Source organism: Erpetoichthys calabaricus, chromosome 10, assembly GCF_900747795.2.
Source record: "Erpetoichthys calabaricus chromosome 10, fErpCal1.3, whole genome shotgun sequence".
NCBI lineage: Eukaryota > Metazoa > Chordata > Cladistia > Polypteriformes > Polypteridae > Erpetoichthys > Erpetoichthys calabaricus.
This window is the reverse complement of record NC_041403.2, coordinates 68,302,287-68,320,557: the sequence shown is the minus strand read 5'-3', so window position 1 is coordinate 68,320,557 and position 18,271 is coordinate 68,302,287. Positions and strand designations below refer to the sequence as shown.

At 36.2% G+C, this 18,271-nt stretch overlaps 1 protein-coding gene across 1 annotated transcript in view; it reads right to left on the bottom strand.

Moving 5' to 3' along the window:
• hmcn1 (hemicentin 1) overlaps positions 1-3,672 on the bottom strand; it is a 281,768-nt gene extending 278,096 nt beyond the window's left edge. Inside the window, exon 1 of the mRNA XM_028811373.2 lies at positions 3,071-3,672. Coding sequence (XP_028667206.2) covers positions 3,071-3,347 — 277 coding nt within the window. The 5' untranslated portion in view covers positions 3,348-3,672. The remainder of the gene's footprint in view (positions 1-3,070) is intronic.
• Between the last annotated feature and the right edge of the window lie 14,599 nt (positions 3,673-18,271).

The window sequence follows — 18,271 nt, the reverse complement described above, 5'->3', positions numbered from 1 at the left end:
GGTCTTACTATTGCTTACATCAACTTCACTTTAAAATAAAATACAGAGGCAACATCAGTTCTTCATAATTTTATTTTCCTACACTTTATAAATATTGCCCTGTTCGTTCAGCCAGCTGGGAACTATTGAAAAGCTCCACTCACCAGATCCAACTTAAACATATTTTCAGGGACTGAAAATGTCTTCATTGTTAACAATAAGAATATGAGAAAAAAAAAACTTATTTTTTTAATGTAATACTATCATATTTATGCACTGCTTCTGGCACCCAAGCTTCCCAGTACAAAGCACTATCTCAAAGAACTTCTAATGTAAAGTACAGCAATAGTTCGGATTAAACAAGATACTCCAGGGTACACAGTGAGCTAATAGCTGAAATTTAATCTGTGACACATAACTTAAATTTGAATTATGAAGGTTATTAAATTCTAATAGTAAGATATCAAATGAGTGTATAATAAAAAATGCTGATCTATGCCACTTCAACAAGGAAGATTAGGAAAAAGAAGAGTTTCAGGGGTTGGATATACTATGAGTTTAACTGGCGACAGATGTCATAGTAAAGAGCAGCACAAACACACAATGAACACTGTCATTAAAAAGGGTGTTGATGTTAACAAGCAGGAAATTAAGCTGTAAAGATCTGCATTTGCTAATCCAAACATAAAATAACAGAATATAAATTCTTAATCTGTCACAAAACATCCAGCATGCAAACTTTCCGTTCTGATTAGTTGGACTAAATAAATCCCTCTGGTGGCTTATTCTTCCATTGCCTTATTCTTTAATGGGAGACTTTTAAAGTGACGAGTGATTCGATGAGCTTCTAATAGTGTATGCAAAATCTCTTTACATATTTGATATCACAACAAACTACGTCAAAAATTACAAAGTGCATTTAAAATTAAAGCCCATATTTTTTATATAAATGAAGAAATAATGAGCTTTAGGAGTGGTAGCCCTGCTGCCTCATAGTAAGATGACCCGAGTCCTTCCTGCATGGTGTTTGCATGTTCTCACCGTGTCTGCATGGGTTTTCTCCCACTGCCCAAAGACATGCAGGTTAGGTGACCTGGATGTGTTTGTGTTTGCCCTCAGATGGGTTATTAGTGTCCTGTCCAGGGCTTGTTCCTGCCTAGCGTACTATATTAGCTAGGACTGGCTCCTGCATCATTGGTCAGGATTAAGTAGGTTAGAAAATGGCATGACAATGAGCTTTGTAAGTATTTGTATTTCTGTGTAAGTACTTGTATTACTTGATTGTATCAAGTAATGGCTCTAACTGAGATTTCTAAGGTCTTAATGTGTTATAAGATCCTGCCAGAACAATGAGCAAGGGGATGCAAGACTACTCTGTAATTTTCAACACCTCTTGTACTAGAAAGCTGATGTTAAAAATTTAACACAAGTGAAATGTTAACAGATGATTCTATGCACTATTTATAACATTCCAGGTGTGACAGAGGTTTCTAATATGAACCCATTCCACAAACCAGAATTTTAATTCCTAAAACATATGAAATCTGTTATCAATAAACTTAGACATTAAAAAAATCATATGACACTAGCAAATAATGTGTGAAAAGTAATAAGTAAGCAAATTATTATCAGCCTTTAAAATACAGTACATTGATAGATGGATAGACATTGCAATGATCCCAAAGGAAATTGCAAAAGTTACAGCAGCAGCCACATGACACAGAACAACGGGATAAAAAAAAAGAAAAATATTAAATTGTTTCTTTAGGTTTTCCTATACGATAGTACAAAATGATAACCTCTAATGGTGTATGAAAAACAAACATGTACTCCATAGTAATTCATTCTTAGGCTTCAGACTAATTATATGTGGTGTAATAAGTACAAGATTATACACATAAATAAATGTTCAGTTAAATGCCCTTTATGGGTGGCAAAGAGCTTACAGCTCTACAGTCCTGCGTTTATCTCCGGCTGGGCACTGCCTTTGTGGAGCTTTGCATAGTTTCCCATGGCAGATTAGGCTTTTCTCCAGATCCTCAGGTTTTCCTCCCACATCCCAAAGACGTGTCCATTATGTAAACTAGCAGCTCCCTACTTTGAAGTATGTGCAAGTGTGCCCTGTGATGGCCTGACACGCTTTCCAGTGCTGATTTCAACCTTGTGCACTCCGGAAAGGCTTTGACCCCTGAACTAGTTAAGTAAGATAAAAAAATGGATTGATGTATTCTATGACCTGGAGTTCCTGCAGGATAAAGACTTCAACCTACTTTTTTAGTAGGGTCTGGGCAAATGTTGTTCAACTGTAACAAAAAAAGTTCCTTTGCAAATGACATAAAGGAACTCATTTACTAAGAGTTTAGAATGATTAACTAATCAACATAATGCAGTCTAACAAATAATCGACCAACTTGGAAATGTTTCCAATAAAAATATCAATTTGGACTTTATTGATTAACAAGTCCCATAAGGCCATGTATTGCTCTTAATATCCAAATGTTATTTACACTTTGGACTGATAAGTTGACAGGGAAGCCAGGTCAGTCTTTAACTCAGTGACCCCTACGTGGCTACCACTGCGTTGTAATGAAATCGCAGCTTTCAGTAAGCTAAACACTGAAACCCAGATTTTTTACCATTTAAATAGTGCTGTGTTATAATTCGTTAGAATAAGTGGGGGTTTTTTCAGTCTAATATTGGCGAAACAGTCACTCTGCAAACGATCCCCCTTTAGACTTCCCATTGTAATTCATGAAAACAAAGAAAATGTAAGTTTGAAAAGAAAACCAGAATAAGCGAAAAGAGGCTCGGGAAAAATCTATTTTGAAATGCTTATTCTGAATACTACAAAGTAATAATACGTCATGCTTTACAAAATACACAAGAATACACTTCATTTTCCCATTTAGTTTCGCTACTAATTATGAGGTTCATTTAGATCATTTGTAAAATAAAAACAACAACCCTGCTACAGTAAAAAAAAAAAAAAAAGTTGCTTAACATTGCGAGCGCAGATATTCTTTTATTGGGTTTTCCTTTTTTGTCTTATTGTGGCATGCATATATCAAACAAAGTGAAAAGTCCAGCATACCTGGGTCGTGAAAAGGTATCAGCGCAAAGTTATACAGTGTTCTCTTGGGTCTGTTGAGCGAAGTTTCCAAAATCTTGGAGGCACCCTCAATAACTTGGACTAAGTCGTCATACATAGAGCCGGTCACATCAAAGACGAAGGCCAAGGTGGAGGCGCCCTCGGGGATGTCTTGCTTTTGTCCCGCGCCAGAGGGTTCCTGCGCGCTGGACAGAGCCAACATGAGCGCAGCGGTCGTGCACAGCTGCAGGACACCGCTGCGTCTCCCACGCAGACCCATCTTTTCAGGCAGTGCTCTCTCAGCAGCGGACTCTGTCCTCCTTCGTGTCCTGAAAGAAACTCGTCAAGGTGCTCCGCTGAGAAGTGACAGCGGCATCTGCCCGAGTACGCGCAAATAATTCAATGAAATCCGTCTTTTACGGAAGCAATGAGGCACAGCACAGGAAAGCAGATGCTCTCTTTAGGTATCGTCGTTTAAGCGCGCAGAGAATTTGCCCCCTACACCCTTCTACTTTGAGATCGCAGCTGTCTATCAGTCCGCTCAATCTGCCTGCCTCCTCCTTGTGAACTCACTCGCTCGAGAGACTCAAAATCTCAGCCCGTAGTTCAGCGGCTGAAAAAGGCAAACTGATACCTTCTTGTGTGATGCTGCTTTCTGATTGGCGGAGGTCAGTTTTGGGGATTCCAGGGGCTCTGGCGTGTAGAGCGCGCCCCTCTCGAACTTTACACCACGGTGACGACTTGCGTTGGAGTTATCTTTGGTAACTGAACGTCTTTCCCCTCCAACGTTCACAGGGTTAAAACCTTTTTATAGTATCAGTTTGCGTGTTACGCATTGACAGCTACTCTTCTTAAATGTGTGTTTTGTTAACTTATGTTCATCTTAATTTTGATGGCGTTTCAAAGTTTGTGTGTTTGTTTCACATTGTATTTTAAGGGGATAAGCGACTCCATTTGGTCTCTAAATAAAAATATATAAAATGAAGCACACACACACACACACATATTTATATATAGATACATATTAATAAAACATTCAAACGGGATTGAAGAAAATAACATTTAGTCTCAAATTCCAACAGTCACTTGTAGGCTGTCCAAGCAGCCCCACTGCAAGCAACCCACACTGTACAACAGCATTGGCAAGAATTGGAGATGTGGGCAAAATACAGTGAAGGACTGCCAGTGGGTCATCACTACCAATGAAACATCCACCTCTAAATTCTGCTTTAGTATCAAGAAGCCTGCCTTGATGAAAGACAGTAATGCCAAGTTACATAAGGATACTGCAAAGAGAAGAGTGCTGGTATGAGCTTTATCAAAATAACCACTAAGATGAACAGCCTCAGCAGCCATTAAAATAAGATATATATACTGGAACAAACTTTGAACTGGGGGTCAGTCCAGCTCAAGGCCAATTTACGTAAACACCCTCAGAGCCAATTTAGAATTACTAGTTAATCCAGGATAGTAGAGACAGTGGGGCTAACTGCTGCACTACTGTTAGCCATAATTGTTTTGTTACTATTCTCATTTTACTAAAGTGCAATGAACCTTTGTGCTTACATTTTCTACATTTGTAATCCTGTTTTCTGAGCCTAGGGAGCACCATTAAGGGTCTCTTTTACTAGTTGTTGGCTCGATTTACAGCATATCCTCTGGCCAGACAGTGTTTTAATATGTTAATTTTAAATAGGCCACAGAAAAATGTTTTTAGTTATTTAACTGTTTAGATTTAAGCATGTTCTGTACAGACCTTATGTATGTTTGTCTAATGCTAATTTATGGAGGCCTTTTTCCAGTAGAAAGTGTCGCAATTCTAAACATTAGCTTTTGTCTTGCAGGACAAAATGCTAATCATAACATTAAATTATAAAAGCTGGATTTATTAATTTTACTAGGTATGCCAGCAGTAGAATTAACTTGAAGTGACACAAAATCTACCACCTTATATGAGTTTAACGACTTTTTAATATAGTGGTTTTACATTTTTTAAATATAAGTGACTCGAGACTTTAATAAAATCAATGTCTGATTTCCCTTTCTCATTTTTATGTACAGTACTTCTTAGTGAGTTTAACTTCAATTTCCTGGTATTGTTGCATCATCTCCCCAGATGTTTTTATTTCTAATTAAATAACATTTGAAGACAACAAACTGATCATCAGCAAATTCAATAGGCTTTGAGAATGTGAATGTTAGTTGTGGCAGACAATGTGACCTAATGACTAAGGTGTCTGTGCTATGTTCAGCTGTGACCACTGTTTTACTATGCAGCCTTAAGCAAGTCAGTTAATGTGTCTCTGTTCAAAATATAGAAATATGGAAACAATTAGATATGTTAAGCTTGCTGAGACAATCCTTAGTATGAACATTTTTTGTATAAAACTAACTTTGCTTAATCATGCCACGGTATGTGTAGAGATTTTATGCTAGATAGGTTTAGGCAGAACCCACCTTTTTTACATTCCTTTAGCATGGCTATTCAGTTGAATCTTTTAACTCAGCAAGCAGCTTCCGCCATTGAGACAGATGTAATGAGATCTTCAAAGCACATTGAGCTGTCTTCTGTCTACAAGGTTTCTTACACAACTTCCTACTGTAATGTAATTGCAAAAAGTGCTGTTATGTTTTACTGGATTCATGTGTTCTGAGGTCTACATTGTTCTGTGCTTTAGATAGATAGATAGATAGATAGATAGATAGATAGATAGATAGATAGATAGATAGATAGACCTGCGGTGGGTTGGCACCCTGCCCAGGATTGGTTCCCTGCCTTGTGCCCTGTGTTGGCTGGGATTGGCTCCAGCAGACCCCCATGACCCTGTGTTTGGATTCGGCGGGTTGGAAAATGGATGGATGGATAGATAGACAGACAGCACTTTATTTTAAATAAAAATCTGCTGTCTTTCAAATATTGCTTTTTCAAACTTACTATTAATATGAAAGCATTCCTAACATTTTTAACAATGACTTATTTTCTTTTTATTTATTTAATTGGTACTTTTTTTTACAAAATGTGACATATAATCACAAAGTTACATTTGTTTTCACTTTTCTACCATTGGTCCGTCTAAGTCAGGGGTGGCAAACTCCGGGCCTGGAGTGCCGCAGTGGCTACAGGTTTTCATTCTAACCCTTTTCCTAATCAGTGACCAGTTTTCACTGCTAATTAACCTTTTCCCCATCACTTTAATAGCCCTGTTAAAAGAATTCAGCCCTCTGAATTGATTCCTTTCTTCATTAAATGACAGCCAAGCAGAAATGAGATGTGAAACGACCTAACAGATGACCAGCTAAATTGGGGCTTCAAACTCCAACCAATTTCACTCCAATCACTTTCTTAATGAGAAGCCAATTCTTGCTATTAATTAAACCTGTTATTTAATTCCATGGCTTGTTGCAGCTCTCATTCTGCCACAGCACACATTCGAAAACTGTTGTTTTTCTGTTCTTCATAAGAGCACCATCAAAATGTTTTGGCGACCTGAGAGATCAACTTTACCAAGACCATCACCTCTCTTTAATTTCAGATATTGTGTAATGGGCACAGGGGAGCTGGTCATGTGGTGGCTTGTTTTGTGTCTCATTATTGTTTGGCTGCTAATTAAAGAAAAAGAAACAACTATGGGGCCCGAGTCAAGTTAATTAAAAGAAGTACCCAGCAGGAAAAACTGGTCACTAATTAAGAAGATGGTAAGAATGAAAACCTGCAGCCACTGTGGCACTCTAGGCCTGGAGTTCGCCACCCCTGGTCTAAGTGATATCCTAATGGTTATACAGTGATTAATCTATCCATCCCTCTATTTATCAATTTTAATCCTTTTATAACACAGTTGGGAGGTAGAAATGTTCCTAGCATCATCAGATGGGAACAAACTCTGGGAAGTCAGCCCACTGCAGGACTTACACATGCACAAACACACTAGCGCACACAAAATTAATTCACAGTCAATCTACAGTACCTTGAAATTTTTCTGGGAACTCTGATTTTCCACCCAGATCCATAAAGACAACTAGGTTAGGTTAACTGATGAGTCCCAATTGGCCCTATGCGAATGTCAGTATGTGTGTGAAAGGGGTCCTATGATGAACCTGGATCCTGGCAAGAGTTGTTTCTTGCCTTATACCAACTGTGGCAGTGATAGACTTCTTTACCCTACACCCCCGAAATGGACTAAATGGGCTTGATAATGCTCTGTTATGTTATTATTTGCAAAAGAAAATACACAAACAGGTCACTGAGTATTACATATGCATTGAAATCAATCACTGAGGACTCTACATTGCTCAACACTATTTTGTGAAAGTTACTTTTTTCATTCTATTAAGCAAATTAGTCCTTAAAACAAATTCTCAGCAATATACTGGTAGTATATTATATACTCCAACACTAAACTTGCAATATGTATTTAAAAGCTAAGCTGGACATATTTTATTAAGAGAAATATGCTTGTTATGTTCCATAAAATGTCGAAAGGAAAAATGTAAAAGAAATTAAATGTTGAATTAATTATAAATGAAAGGATTCTTTTGGTTGATGACTTAAACAGTGAGAACACTGGGCAGTTATGCTGGGCAATTAAAACATGTTGTAAGTTTTTGTCTTACTTGGTGTGGCACTTTATTTGATCCACAGGTCAGCAGGAGAATCCTGTACAAGAGCCAGTAAGAGACAGGAAGCAAGGTTGATTGGAGAGCTCCAGGGTAATGTGCTTGCAGCATTTAGATGTTGTCAACAGATGTTCTCTCAGCATTCCAGAGCGTTTGTGTATAATTTGTTGCCTGTTTATTGGCTGCAATATGAGGTGACAACAGAGAACAATGAAGCACTATTATATAAAAACTCATGTGTCAGACATGAGTCTAGAAAAAAATGTCTAGTTTGATTTTAAATGAGCTGCACTTAACAGAAAGTGGCAGCATTCTAATCTGTTTGAAAGAAATAAGTGTGCTAAACATTGAAATTGTATCATTTAGTCATTTTTTGCATGCTTCACATTTTATTAAGAACCAGTAGACCTGAATTATGTATGTATTGGTCAGAATAGGACTTCAGAGATTTACAAATGAATAGAAAGTCTCACCAGTTGTTGGATTATATCCTTACTAATAGTATGTATGTTTAAACATACATGATGCCATGTTGTTCTTCAATAGAAAGCCATGTTAATTATTTCTTTCCTTTTTCAAATTATTTATTCTACTAAGTAGCTTATTATAGTGTATGCTCATGCAGGCCCAAGCCTATCTAACGAAGTATGGACTACAAGGTATGACCCAGTTCTGTACAGGGCTCAAGCCCATAATACTGTGCAGTCAAACACAGAAACACACTCTTATACAAGACTAGTTTGGAGTCAAAAGTGAAGCTAAAATGCATATCATTGGATCCAATAGGAAACTCAAATACCCAGAAGCTGAGGGGTAATTAACATTGCAAACTCTGCCATTCCTCCTCATACTTAAACTGAGTTAACTTTTTTGCCATATCTGGATTATAATGGCATCACAATGTCTGAAAATTCAGTAATATATAATCATTACAGAAATATTATGAAATATTTAATTGGAATAAAGCATTCTGTTCAAAAAGTACATGTTGATTAGCTGTACCTGAATAGGGCCTAATAAGTATATACTGTATACTTTTTAATAGCGATACCCACCATTGCCTTTCAAATTTTATCCTTGACAAATATGATATAAAATTTACAACTTAAGGACAAATATAGTATATATAGGAAATATGAATCTATTAGGGTGGCACAGTGGCGCAGTGGTAGCTCTGCTGCCTCGCAGTAAGGAGACCCGGGTTCGCTTCCCGGGTCCTCCCTACGTGGAGTTTGCATGTTCTCCCTGTGTCTGCATGGGTTTCCTTCCACAGTCCAAAGACATGCAGGTTAGGTGCATTGGCAATTCTAAATTGTGCTTGGTGTGTGTGCGTGTCCTGCGGTGGGTTGGCGCCCTGCCCGGGATTAGTTCCTGCCTTGCGCCCTGTGTTGGCTGGGATTGGCTCCAGCAGACCCCCATGACCCTGTGTTTGGATTCAGCAGGTTGGAAAATGGATGGATGGATGAATCTATTAGACCAACTTTAAAATACATGTGTTATTACTACAATAACTGGCTTTTTTAGTTGTAATTTTAAATGAAGGCTAATATGATAATACAATAAGTAGGAATGTGTACTATTATATTTGTGATAGGAAAATATTTAATATATATTATTCACTAACATTGATTAAAACATACAGTACAGTATATACCAACCATGAAACTTGGTACTACATAATTCCAGTTAACTTTCTAGTGCTTGCTCTCTAATCCTGATTTCTATGCCTTCCACCTTTTCTTTCCCTTGATGTATATAGCAGCCTAATCATTAGTTTTACACCTGGGATTAGACTGTCATCATCCTGTCTCTCAGGTGACTCTGACAAATGGAATGTTCTCATTGGCAAGTCAGCTTTTACTGCCATTAGGCTCTTTTTATAATTTTCTCTAGAGGCTTTTTTTTGTTTTGGTTGTTTTGTTTTTGCAAATGTTAGTTTAATTGTTTTGTCCAAAGCATTATCCTGGTAATAAATGGTTCAAGGTTTTAATATATTGTGATGACCTAAGGTTCTTCTACACAATAAACAAAAATTGTACACTTGAATTTTATATAAGTTTTATACAAGTTGTTTCTGTTAGGTCAGTTCTATTCAATATACAGCATTTTGGAATTTTGTGTTGCCACAGTAAATTCATTAAAAATACTTAAGCTTAGTTAATGGCATAAATTTACACTGTTTATATACATATATACTGTTATATATATACTGTATTTAGATTGAGTGCTTGGCAGGTGAAACAGGAAGTGTCAGGAATGGACTGGGGTTTCGACCCTAGTCCTACTTTTTGGTTGCCATTTAAAACCTCCTGTCTGTGACTGTTGCTGGGTGCCAATTCTTGTGCAGCACTCACATGATGGGAGCTGGAGAAATAAAGCCGAGAAGCACAGAGAATTACAAAGTAATTATTTAAAAACTTTTTGTGGATGTTTTGGGCTCCTTTTTCCTTTAAAAACTCCTTTTTGTGGTTTTAATAACCAATGAATCATATCAAAATTGATTCAGTGTTTCATTTTGAAATTCCAGAGACCATTTTGTAAGAAACATCATCATTTTGTCTAACTGTTGCTGGGCTGTTGAAGCAGTTGTTAAGGATAGGGCTTTGGACTTCGGGTCATCTTTTTGCACGAATTCTGATTAAATCCTTTTCCTAGTGTTTTGTGGCGTTTCATGTTTTGGTGCCTACGCTCAAGATTCCTTTTATTTCCCAGTTTTGGCCTATTGCCTGTTTTGACTATGACCAACTCCCAATCTTCCTCTCAGATCTTCTGTGTTCTCATCTGTAGCACAATATGGAATAGTTCAACACTCAAGTAAAGTGTATTGTTACTTCTACCGCCTTTCTCTGATCCTCTCCAGTACTTTTTTGATTCTTTGGTATTTTAATCTTTATTTTAGTTTCATTTCGGGTTTGGCTTCAGTCAAGTCTTTCATTGCCTTCTTTTTTATGACCATTAACCTGAATTATGATTTTATTTTTTGATTTCTAGCAGATCTTGTTCTTGCTTATATGGGACGTCTTGCCTATTTTTTGATAGTTCTTTTTAATGAATGCTATTTTAATTGAAACAGCTTCAGTGTTATGTGTGCATTTAACTCACTCCATCTTGACCTTCATTCCACTGGGTTCTTGCAATGGTCACATTTTACAGGACAATGCATCATGGTATGGCCAGACACAGGGCTTTACCTTTAGGAGGGAACTGCTGGGATGTTGTGCTGCAGGCACTGTTGTTTCAGGAGCCCCATATGGTGGCAAGCACCTGACAATAATTAATATGTTACTATAGTCTGTGAGTCTAATTACTTTATACACATACATGTGGCACTTACAACCATATTTATTCTTAACATATTATATAAATAGAAATATGCTAATTGAAGCCAGAAGCAGAAGTATTTTGTGCCTGAAAAAAAGAGGAAAATTGAATTTCTCAATATTAGGAACACATTTTAAATCATAGCAACTTCTTTCATGTAATTTCAGCATTTCAGTGTTGTGATTCTGTATTCAGTGGAGGGCAAATATTAAACAAGTGTAGGCCAATAAGAATACAAGTGTTCTTAATTTATTGGTTAAATCAGAAATAAAGGATAGTCTCAGGGTAGCTCTTACTGCCTTGAAGCTCACCCATGCACAGAAAGATACATCAAGTTGCTAATTAGTGTTTCTCAAAAGCTGCAGAAAGCAGGCGGCGAGTTGCTATTGTGGGGCTATATATGTGTAGCGAGTCCTGGTGGGTTGAAAAGTCGGTCAATGGGTGGGTTGTAGTAGGTCATTATGTCTGATCCCCCTCCCGCTCTAACAATCATGCTCAATTTACCAAGGGAGATAGACAATTATGGTTGATCCACCATTATCATAATTAATTTACCTGGGGGACAAATCCCCAGCACCACCCCACTCTGACAATTATGTTCAATTTGCCACAGTGGGAAACACTGATCTAGAAGATTAACAAAGAACCACTGAGATGATTGTCAAAGAACCCACTTATTCATGGTCATTTTTCAAGTACTTGTCTTTGGAAATATAAACCAACATTAAACGCAAGTTACAAACAATGAGCGCATCCTTTCTTTAGTGTCATATTCTGTGTGTTAAAATCTCCATTATAAGCACTAGCAAATGCATTTATCAGTTTTAGCAGGGCTGCGAATTCTTAAATAATATGTTCCTGTGATGTTTTGCTCCCTATTGAATATATTAAGACACTGCAAAGTTAATTGTTATTGAAAGTAAAACAAGAGTATTAGTGTAAGAGATTTACACTGTCCTACAAGTAAATAGGAGTAATCATCAAGGACCCTTCAATCTACTACTCCTGCAGTTTAACATACTGTACATCCACCTTTGTTGATACAACTTGGATAGTCTGTGTATGGAGAAATTATTTTTCATGCCATCATTCCATTTGGTAACTAGTGTGTTGTTGCCATTTTGTTTTTTTCCTTTGCTCTTTTGTGGGATACAGAGGATTTTCTTGCTTGATTTCACCACACAATGATTAAACTGAGCCCTTTCATTTCATCAAGAAAGAAATTAGCTTTTAAATCAGTTGACACACTAGTTTATGATGTGGTATTATGGTCAAGAACAAAACCTTTCTCAAAGAGAGAGAGAGAATCTTCCAAGTTGTAGCTTGTCCATATCTCCCTTCATATGCAGATAAAAAAAACTGTCACCCCACTGTTGTATGTACAGTGTACAAATAACACAAAGCATAGCCAGGGGCTAAGGTGCATGACTATGAGCCGTAAGTCTACTAGCGTCATCCTTGCCTTATTTATTGTTTGACTGTGAGCATCTTCCTTAACTTGTATTTTTCCATCTATATACAGTATATGTATAAAGCAACATGGAATGCTGCTCAGTTACTGCACTATATAATAAGCAATAAAAAAATATCCATTCATTTTTTTATAGGTCTTACTGGGGCTAATTTGAGTCTGTGGAGGGTTATAGCCAGGGTTTTAATTCTGAAGAGGAAAAATGTATAAAGTGACATACATATTAAATACATATGCTTGTCTCTATACATTGTATATAAAATAAAGTACTTATCACTAACACAACTGAGAACTGAATCCAGAAGCTGTGTTGACATACAGACAGAGAGACTGTGAAATAATATTTTCTGTTTTATGATACCTTGTATTCAACTGAATTTTTAATTATTTGCTTTGTGTACTGGTCCATTTTAGAATGTGGCTGACTTTAAGTATAATTTAAAAAATACCTGTTATATTTTTTGTTCTGTGTGTTCTCCAAAGACATTCTGGTTATGTTAATTCCAAATTGGCCCATGTGTGAGTGGAAGTGTGGGTAGATGAATGAGTGGGCTCTGCAACGGTGCCTTGTGGATGCCTGATTCCTGCCTCCAACCCTGAATTGGATTAAGCAGTTTTCAAAAATATTATGCAATATTATGTTATCTCTTTGCTTAAGTAATATAGATGATAGAACCTTTTCTTGATTATCTAATTTCCTACTGGTCATAGTGGTACAGTACATTTTTCACTAGGTATTCCTAGTTTTTCAGTTTTACAACAAATGTTGAAGTTACAGAAAATTGTAATGTAAAACTATATAATAAAATACCAGTCTGTCTCAGTCCCATGATACCTTTTAATAAGCTATGAGAACACCCATGACTATAAGAGCTTGTTGTTCATTTAATATGGTATTAGCTCATTTTTCTTCCACTGATGTGTTAGCTAAAAATCCTAGCTATTTCCTATTTTCCTATCGTAGACCTCAATCATTATCCTTCATACCTTTAGTAATACCACAAGCATTTATCTTTTATGTGTTGGGTAATATGAAGTGGGTATTAATTAATAGTTTTCAATGTGCATTATTAACTTTACACTTATTTCAAATAATACTGTACATTCAGTTAATACACTAAAAAATAAGGTTAAACACATTCTGAAAATAACATATAGAGTATATTAATGTGAAAGCCAGTTCAACATAATTTTTCATTAGATCCCATTGGGGAACTGAAATGAGGTCATTGGCTATTTTCTAGCCAAACAATTTGACCAAGTTCTGTTCATGAGTTCTACAATGTGAAGAGAGTAAAATTAAAAAAAAAAAAAAAAAACACAAAATCCAGCACTTAAGAGTATCTTTTTGAACATGTGGTGTGGGGATCACAAAGTGTGTTAATGTGTCGTGTTTTGGAAGTATTTTCAGTTTTCAGGGAAGTCATAAATGTAAGGAAAAAATAATAAAGCATAAAAATATTCCAGGCAGTGTTATGATTTAACACAAATTACTCTCAGTCAAGCTAGGTCAGGTAGTGTTAATGCGGATGCCAACTAAAAATCATAAGTTGAGGTGAAGGTTTTGTGGGGTTCAGGTATTTGCTGATGATTTTTTTCACCCAGAGAGTTTACTGCAAACAGAAAATGTGAAATCACAGTCCACAACACATAGAGTGTGAATGAGGTGTGAGGCTCACTTAGATGGTGGGCATGTGTGGGATACATCCAAATGAACTAGACCTTGGACTTGAGACATGGACCATTACTCCCCTGGCAAGGAAGGAGCCAGAGTTTGTGCAGATGTTGGAAAGTGCAGACAGGATGCAGTCAGATTTCTGTACACAGTACTGGCTCTGGCTTGACTGCGGGTGATTTGTCTTCTGCTAAGTAGCTGCTCCACAGGACAGACTTGAGATGACTGTAATGATAAATATAAGCCCCCAGCTTATGTAAAGCATATTTCAGCTTTATACTGGCAGACATAAGAGATGCATCAATGTGTATTTTGAATCACAGAGTGATTAACATTCACTGTTTTTTTGGGTGAAGTAGGTGTATATTCCACTGTTTTTGGAGATGGTTGGTGAAATAGTTGAAAGTGTACTACCATCTGAGTCATTAGTCGTACTAACATCAGTGACATTAGTCGTCATGTGGGGAACTGATGCAGACTCCTTGAAAGGCATGATGGGGAAAAACCAACAACGTTAAATAAGTGCTTCTTTTAGAAATTATATTCTTATCTTTCATTCATTCTTAACACAGATTTTACCCTGCTATTTTCACTCCATCTGAAGTTATTCTGGATTCTCAATTTCTGCGCCTTTCCCTATTTATTCTTCTTATTAACAGTTTTCCATGTTTAATTCATTATAATTAAGGCTGTCCATTTGGTTAAATATCCCTTACTTACTCTTACTGTCTCCTTGGGATTCATTTTATTCGTCTTGTCACCTATTTTATTCTATTTTCTTACTTTCTCATTTACATATATTTTACTTTTTTCTTTTCTCTCTTCTGTGCTTTGTTTAATCTTTAACTAACAACTGGTAGTAATTTCTACATCTCTGAAAAGGCTTTGTTCACAGATTACATCTCACCACTTTTTTATATTCTTTTCCTTTATGGTCTAATCTGTCTCAGTTCTCACGTTTTAAGAGGGTAACATTTATTGTAATGTGTTTTTCTTCTCCACATCCTCTACGCTGTCTAGCCTGAACATTTTATAAAGTTACTGTAGTCCTCCACAGAGGACAGGCCTACTAATTTCCTTTTCACATACTTCATTTTGACTTAAAAACTGCAATTTCTATAATTAATCCAATCACACTCGGGAACACACTGACCATGTTGAACTAATTATACCCTCAAAAAACATATTTAACATCTTTCAAATCATCAAATAAATTTTTAACTGAAATGATTTTCATTTATTGTGACTTGTTGGTGCAATGCTTAGTGCTACTGCCTGGCAGCTCCAGAGCACTGAGCAGGTATGAGTGAGGTGCACAATAATGGACTAGGATTGCTTCTGGTCCTTTGTCCAGTATTACCAAGATAGGTTCTAGCTTCTTGTGGCCCTGAATTATGGAGGAATATTTTGGACAAAATAAAATAAATTAATACATAAATATGCAAATTAATAAATGTATTGTGAAATGTGACAAATGAATAAAAGCACAGAGGCATGAGCATAAATAATTATATATGTCATGAAATATGTTTGTTGTTGCTTATTTCTTTATGAATATATTTTACTTACTCACTTAGACTTAGCCTCCTGCACTGTGCGGCGCATTAGACAATGAGTGTTTTCCATCAGGTCCAGTCCTTAGCTTCGGCTGCAATGTCGTCCCATTCTATGTTGAGGGCTGCTAGATCTTTTTGAAAAGTCACCTGAAAGGTCTATTAACTGGTGGCTGGTTAAAAAAAATGGAAAACAGTTAAAACCTAAATACAGCTGCTTAAAGCTAAAATAAGCAATTAAGGGTTCTGAATCGTAACGAGTGAGTTAACTAAAATGTAACCCAAAAAAGTTATTGCTTTATCTGCAAATAAATGGGTTCTAATTAAGAAATTGGTTAAAGTGAAAATCTGCAGGAAATGCGTTCTTCCAGGGCTGTAATTGAGGGCCCCTGCTCTAAAGTGTAATTAAAATTGGTCTTGGATGTATGAAAACCACTAACAAGCTGTATAGTTAAATACCAGGTTTCAGTATCAGCCTGGGCTTTCTTCTAATTAGGAAACTGGTTGGGAGATTAACCAACATTCACTGTAGTCCTCCAGAACCATGAGAGAGAACCCCTGCTCTAGTGAGCAGTGTGTTTTAATTGGTGAATTGTCGGTGACTGTAACTCTTTGGCCATCAAGGGCCACATTTACAGCAGACACTTTAGATGCAGACTCCTGATGATGAACTTAGAGCTTATTAATTTAAAGTAGCCACATTAATTCTGAACAACATTTTCTCACATTCGTATCTGCCAAAGATGTATCACAATTTAGCTGATGCATCTCACTGACAATTAACACATAAAAACACAGTACTCGCTAGAAATACTCCTCCATGCTGAACTAGGCAAAGATAACTTAATGCCTCCTTTCATTAAAGGAGTCAGAATGATTCCATCTGAGGCTATAACCTTACCTTACTTCTTTTCAGAAATCTAAGTATTTTTCTTGACTCCACTTCTGCAAAAATTGCTTCTCATATTTCCTTACCCAGTTTTTTAAATAGTCTCTTTCATTAGGTTTAAATTTAAATATCCTCTGAAGGGTTTTTCAACCACTTTATCCACATTTTAATTGTCATTTGTTTAGAAGGCCTTTTTTGTAGTTTGAGGCCTCCACGGTAGAGAGACTCAGGTTTTATCCCAGAATAATTAATTACATTCACATTAGGGATGTTAATCCACTTAAGCTTGAAGATTTTTGTTGAACAGATGGAAAATGGAGCATCCAAAGAAAAAACACTTGTTGAAGGGGAAAACATGCAAAGTCCACTTAGATAGCGTCTTGTTCAGAATTTGAATTTAGTGCATAATCTGGAGCAACTTATCAAACAAATAAAATTGAGAACTATACCTTAACCACTGTTTTGAAGGTTAAGACTTAGCAGCAAAAGAGAACATTGAAAGCATGTACATATATAAGTCTGTAGAGGTAAGACTTGGAAATCGATGCTGTCTAACAAGAATTAAAGATTGATTGGAGCTTAAAGTTGGTGATTAAGCCTTAAAGCAGAGATAGTGAGCAAAGGTAAAGGCACATAACAATGAATAGGTGTTTTAATGATGGGATGTCAAGGTACAGTTTATTCTTTTAAATAAAAAAAAATAAAAGGTATATTAAAAAAGTGGAGTGATAGTTTTAGCTGATTAAATTAATTAATTGAGAAGCCACATCTTAATTAGATTCCTGTGTTTGTCAGGAATTGTGTGTAATCATTTTTGTATTATTATTATTATTATTATTATTATTATTATTATTATTATTATTATTATTATTATCATTATTATTATGTTATTGATAGTAAAAGTGTCAATTAATTACTGCTTTCCAATGAATTTGCTGTAGAGCTCCAGACCAGAATATTGGCTGAAGACACTAAGTAGACCTGGGGACAGGTAACAGATGTCTGGGTCAACTCTCAGCAATAGAAAAGTGGGCTTCTGCATCTTGCAGGTTATTGGTGTCTGTCATGATGGCAGCCCTATGATCCATTGGTGGGCACCAGTGAAGAAAAGCTGTTTATCTAAAAGACACTTTCTTTTTAATGTTAACAGGACTGTCTCCAGATCTACCAAAGGGCAGATTAGATAATGGTCTGTTTGTACTTACTAAGGATAGGGAGTGTATACCCGAAATGGGCATATTGTTGAGAGGTGAAAGGAACACTTTCATGAATTTATAAACACAGTTGATACCCCCTTGCTTATAAGTTTGCTCTGTTTCAAAACTAAACTGGTAGAATTTTCAAAGGGTACATCTGTATGTAAATTATTTAAATATTTAATCTTCTATGTATTGTTTCATTCACAAAAGAGTATCATATACTTGCAAAATTTTAAAAATGGCTTTGTTTTATTAACACAAAATTGGTCTTTTAAAAAGTACATATTATTGTATACATTTGAGTAAATAGTTAAGCTGTTTTATGTGAATAGTTTTTAATACAGTTGGTGCATAACTAATGTCCAAACATTTCTACACAGCAGTACTTCATATAAAAGAAGAGTTAAGTAATACCAAAAGTGAAAAATGGAAATGTTTACTTGAATAAATATATATACCACATTCTGCAGCTGGTAAGACCA